Raw genomic sequence first — 5,595 nt, forward strand, 5'->3', positions numbered from 1 at the left:
GTGCCAGGGGAGGTTTAGACTTGATGTTAGCAAGAAGTTCTTCCCAGCAAGAGAGATTGGCCATGGGAATGTGCTGCCCAGGGAGGTGGTGGACTCCCCATCCCTGGAGGTGTTTAGGAGACTGGCTGAGGCACTTGGTGCCATGGTTTAGTTGATTAGATGGTGTTGGGCAATAGGTTGGACTTGATCTCCAAGGTCTTTTCCAACCTGGTTTACTCTACTCTACTCACCTCCAGTCAGGAGGCTTCCAGCACCTCCCTGGGCAACCTCTGCCAGTCCCTCACCACTCTCATGGGCAACAACTTCTTCCTCACATCCTATCTACTAATTTCTAGTTTTGCTCCATCCCCCCCCCAGTCCTATCCCTCCCTGTCACCCTCAAAAGTCCCTCCCCAGCTTTCTTGTAGCCTCCTTCAGATCCTGCAAGGCCACAAGAAGGTCTCCTCAGAGCCTTTTCCTCTCCAGCCTGCACAACCCCAACTCTCTCAGTCTGTCTCCATGCTGCTTCTTGCTGCAAACCCAGGGACTCTGCTGAACCTCCACATCCTCTCTGGAGGTATTCAAGACCAGCCTGGATGTGTTGCTGTGTGAGCTGCCCTGGGGGCTCCTGCTCTGGCAGGGGGCTTGGCCTGGCTGCTCTCTGGAGCTCCCTTCCAGCCCCTGGCCCTCTGTGATGCTGTGTTTTGGCCTCATCCATGGGCTGGGCTGGGAGCCTGGGTGGGATTCCCTGTGGTCCCACTGTTGTCTTTGGCAGCCTGGCACTCCCTGCATGGATTGATGGCTCTCCTTGTTGACCTGGCTCCGGATCCCTCCTCTCAGCTGTCATCATCTGCATTCCCCTGGGGCTGGGTGGGCTTGGGCTGAGCAGTAAATCCAGCAAGGAGAGCAGGGAGGTATGCTGAACCTTTCCTTTTATCATCAGCAGTGTAAGGTCATTTATCTACCTGGAGAGGCTTAGCTCATGCTAAGCATCTGCTGCTGCTGCCTTAGTTTGGGGTTTTTCCTCTTTCTCTTTAACCCAGTTTTCCAGCTGAGTAGACCAGAGGAACAACCCAGGAGCCAAGTGTTTTCCAGAGGTCACTCAGGGAGTCACTGCCTCATGCAGGATTTATAGGGAGCTCTGCCCTGCTTTCAGTCAGCAATTCCCTTTGCCCCCTCTGACGTGAGGGGCTCCTGGCTCTGCCTGGCCGGTGCAGAAGACTTTCTCATGGCTCTGCTCATGTTTAGTGTCTCTTAGAAAGCCAGCTAATTGCTCAGGAATTTCAGACTTGACTTGGGAGCTTCTGGCTGTGCTGCCAGCAGAGCAGAAAATAGCTTGGAAGAAAAGAAGGCTGGGGTGGGGGTTGGGGGGGAGGTGTCTTCTCCAGGCTTAGGAGCCTGGGATAGAAGTTGCTCCTCTTTTAAAGACCTCAGCATTTCCTGGCCTGACTCTTCAGGTTTGGAAAGCAGCCTCAGGTTTTGTGGCTCTGTGGGTCCCTCTTGCAGCTGAGTTGCTGAGACCTAAGAGTTTGCCTGTACCTTGTGGCCTCAGGGCTGTGAGTTGCTGTCTCCTGTACCTTGTGGCCTCAGGGCTGTGAGTTGCTGTCTCCACCTTTCCCTTGGCACCTGACTCAGGGCTGCTGCTCTACCACTTGTTTTGTCTTTTAATCTCTTCTTCAGTTCTGGGTTGAACTTTACTTGGTACCTTGAAGAAATAGGGGAAAGCACCTTCTGATGTCAGCTTCATGTTAGCTCATTTCTGCCCTCCATCTTCCTCCTTCACTCAGAGGTGCCAGGCAAAGCTGTCCTGGGATTCAGGGACACCAGGGACTTGTTCATCCCTTGCTGTCTGAGGAACACAGATGCTCAGAACATCTGAAAGTGAGACACTGAGCATCACAGAGTGTGAGGGGCTGGAAGGGAGCTCCAGAGAGCAGCCAGGCCAAGCCCCCTGCCAGAGCAGCAGCCCCCAGGGCAGCTCCCACAGCAACACATCCAGCTGGCTTTGCAATGCCTCCACACAAGGAGACTCCACAGCCTCTCTGGCCAGCCTGCTCCAGCCCTCTGCCACCCTCCCAGCCAAAAAGCTTTCCCTCCTCTTCCCCTGCCACCTCCTCTGCTCCAGCTGCCACCCAGTGCCCCTTGGGCTGGCCTTGCACATCCCTGAGCAGAGCCTGGCTGCCTCCTCCCCACACTGCCCTGCACATCTTCAGCCCCAGCACTGAGGGCAGCCCTCAGGCTCCTCTGCTCCAAGCTCCAAGCCCCAGCTGCCTCAGCCTGGCCTCACAGGGACATCTTCCACTGCCTGCAGCAGCCTGGGGGCTCTGCCATCGACTCTCTCCAGCCCTTCCCTCAGCTCCTTCTTGAGCTGAGGGGCCCAGACCTGGCCACAAGATTCCAGCTGTGGCCTCCCCAGAGCAGAGCAGAGGGGCAGGAGAACCTCTCTGACCTCCTGCCCACAGCCCTTCTAATGCAGCCCAGGAGGCTCTTGGGCTTCTTGGCCAGCAGGGCACCTTGCTGGCTCAGGGGCATCCTCCTGCCCACAGAAGCTGGTGTGTAGGACCAGGTTTAGTAACAATCCAGCAGGCCAGGCAGCATCAGCTCTCAGCATGGTGGAGATCCCTGTGCAGAGGCCTCCTGCAGTGCTGGGCTTGGGGGACTGGAGGTGGGCAGCCCTTTGGACTCATCCTTCCATTGGCTTTTCTGAACCCCTTCAACAGGAAACAGTGTCCCCAGAGATGGAAGCTGGGGAGTCTGGGGAGAAATGAGGACTCTGCTTTTCCCAGGAAGGGATCAACCCAGTGACCCTTGAGGTCCCTTCCCACCTGTGGTCACAGAATCATAGAAACACTCAGGTTGGGAGAGCCCCTCAGGCTCCCCAAGCCCGAGGGAGAGCCCCTCAGGCTCCCCAAGCCCGAGGGAGAGAGCCTCAGGCTCCCCAAGCCCGAGGGAGAGCCCCTCAGGCTCCCCAAGCCCGAGGGAGGGAGCCTCAGGCTCCCCAAGCCCGAGGGAGAGCGCCTCAGGCTCCCCAAGCCCGAGGGAGAGCGCCTCAGGCTCCCCAAGCCCGAGGGAGAGCCCCTCAGGCTCCCCAAGCCCGAGGGAGAGCCCCTCAGGCTCCCCAAGCCCGAGGGAGAGCCCCTCAGGCTCCCCAAGCCCGAGGGAGGGAGCCTCAGGCTCCCCAAGCCCGAGGGAGAGCGCCTCAGGCTCCCCAAGCCCGAGGGAGAGCCCCTCAGGCTCCCCAAGCCCGAGGGAGGGAGCCTCAGGCTCCCCAAGCCCGAGGGAGAGCCCCTCAGGCTCCCCAAGCCCGAGGGAGAGCCCCTCAGGCTCCCCAAGCCCGAGGGAGGGAGCCTCAGGCTCCCCAAGCCCGAGGGAGAGCCCCTCAGGCTCCCCAAGCCCGAGGGAGGGAGCCTCAGGCTCCCCAAGCCCGAGGGAGAGCCCCTCAGGCTCCCCAAGCCCGAGGGAGGGAGCCTCAGGCTCCCCAAGCCCGAGGGAGAGCGCCTCAGGCTCCCCAAGCCCGAGGGAGAGAGCCTCAGGCTCCCCAAGCCCGAGGGAGAGCCCCTCAGGCTCCCCAAGCCCGAGGGAGGGAGCCTCAGGCTCCCCAAGCCCGAGGGAGAGCCCCTCAGGCTCCCCAAGCCCGAGGGAGAGAGCCTCAGGCTCGCCAAGCCCGAGGGAGAGCCCCTCAGGCTCCCCAAGCCCGAGGGAGAGCCCCTCAGGCTCCCCAAGCCCGAGGGAGAGCCCCTCAGGCTCCCCAAGCCCGAGGGAGGGAGCCTCAGGCTCCCCAAGCCCGAGGGAGAGCGCCTCAGGCTCCCCAAGCCCGAGGGAGAGCCCCTCAGGCTCCCCAAGCCCGAGGGAGAGCCCCTCAGGCTCCCCAAGCCCGAGGGAGAGAGCCTCAGGCTCGCCAAGCCCGAGGGAGAGCCCCTCAGGCTCCCCAAGCCCGAGGGAGAGCCCCTCAGGCTCCCCAAGCCCGAGGGAGAGCGCCTCAGGCTCCCCAAGCCCGAGGGAGGGAGCCTCAGGCTCCCCAAGCCCGAGGGAGAGCGCCTCAGGCTCCCCAAGCCCGAGGGAGAGCCCCTCAGGCTCCCCAAGCCCGAGGGAGAGAGCCTCAGGCTCGCCAAGCCCAACCACTAACCCTACTCTGCAAGGGTCACCCCTAAACCATATCCCCAAGCACCACATCCAAACCACCTCGGAACCCTTCCAGGGTTGGTGACTCAAGGATTCAAAGAGAGAAGCTCTGGACAAAGAGAAGAGGACAGAGTCTGACCTGAATCTTCCCAGCAGCAGCTCCTTTTTGCTTTGAAGCAAGGACCGCGCTGAGCCGGAGCCAGCTTTCAGCTCAGTGCCTGGGCAAAACCCGGCAGCAGCAGGTCTGGAACTGCCCTTTTTGCCCTGCCAACCGCGGGTAATACCCTTCCAGCCCCCTTCCTCCCCGCAAGCAGCCCTCTCGCCCTCCCCGCGGCGCTGCCCGAGCATCGCGGCCGCGCTTAGCCGGGCGCCTCCCTCGGCATGCCGCTGCCGGCTGCCCTTCGTGCTGCCGCGGGGAAAGGCTGGCGGCCGCTCTGCGCTCCCGGGGCTGCTCCCGGGGCTCCCTCCAGGAGGGACCTTGCCAGGCTGGAAGCAGCGCTGCTCGCATCCTTCCCGCCTCTTGCCGGGGAGAGGAGCTGAAGCTGGAGCTGGCTGCGGGGGGTGAGCAGCTCTGTGAGCGCAGAGAGGGACCTGGGGGTGCTGGTTGATAGTGGGCTGAACATGAGCCTGCAGTGTGCCCAGGGGGCCAAGAAGGCCAAGGGCATCCTGGCCTGCAGCAGGAAGAGTGTGGCCAGCAGGAGCAGGGAAGTCCTTGTGCCCTGTGCTCAGCACTGGTTAGGCCACATCTTGAGTTCTGTGTCCAGTTCTGGGCCCCTCAGTTTAAGAAGGACATTGAGACTCTTGAAGGTGTCCAGAGAAGGGCAACAGAGCTGGGGAGGGGTCTGGAGCACAGCCCTGTGAGGAGAGGCTGAGGGAGCTGGGGTTGCTTAGCCTGCAGAAGAGGAGGCTCAGGGGAGACCTTCTTGCTCTCTGCAACTCCCTGAAGGGAGGTTGGAGCCAGGTGGGGGTTGGGCTCTTCTCCCAGGCACCCAGCATCAGAACAAGAGGACACAGTCTCAGGCTGTGCTAGGGGAGGTTTAGGCTGGAGGTGAGGAGAAAGTTCTTCACTGAGAGAGTTGTTAACCATTGGAATGTGCTGCCCAGGGAGGTGGTGGAGTCCCCATCCCTGGAGGTGTTCAAGAGGGGATTGGATGTGGCACTTGGAGCCATGGTTTAGTCAGGAGGTGTTGGGTGACAGGTTGGACTCAATGATCTTTGAGGTCTCTTCCAACCTTGGTGATTCTGTGAGCTCTCTGAGCACCAGGAGCTCTCTGGCAGAGGCTGCATCGAATCATAGGATGGTCCAGGCTGGAAGGGGCCCCCAAAGCTCATCCAGTCCAACCTCCCTGCAGTCAGCAGGGACATCCCCAACTAGATCAGGTTGCCCTGTTGAGCCTTACCTTGAATATCCCCAGGGAAGGGGCCTCAACCACCTGCCTGGGCATCCTCTTCTAGTGTTTCACCACCCTCATAGTGAACTTCTTCCTCATATCC

General features: G+C 61.0%; 1 protein-coding gene across 1 annotated transcript; it reads left to right on the forward strand.

Moving 5' to 3' along the window:
- Window positions 1-2,588: 2,588 nt before the first annotated feature.
- On the forward strand, window positions 2,589-4,104 carry LOC128897632 (basic salivary proline-rich protein 2-like). The gene is made up of 2 exons (XM_054166148.1): window positions 2,589-2,644; window positions 2,817-4,104. Exons 1-2 carry the CDS (start codon window positions 2,589-2,591, stop codon window positions 4,102-4,104), a joined length of 1,344 nt encoding a protein of 447 aa, XP_054022123.1.
- Window positions 4,105-5,595: the final 1,491 nt, after the last annotated feature.

Source organism: Dryobates pubescens, chromosome 12 (assembly GCF_014839835.1).
Source record: "Dryobates pubescens isolate bDryPub1 chromosome 12, bDryPub1.pri, whole genome shotgun sequence".
Lineage (NCBI taxonomy): Eukaryota > Metazoa > Chordata > Aves > Piciformes > Picidae > Dryobates > Dryobates pubescens.

Coding starts and splice junctions, on each gene's coding strand:
- LOC128897632 (XM_054166148.1), top strand. CDS start 2,589: ATGGTGGAGATCCCTGTGCAGAGGCCTCCTGCAGTGCTGGGCTTGGGG. Junction 2,645..2,816: donor CTGGGCTTGGGGGACTGGAG/GTGGGCAGCCCT, acceptor CTGTGGTCACAG/AATCATAGAAACACTCAGGT.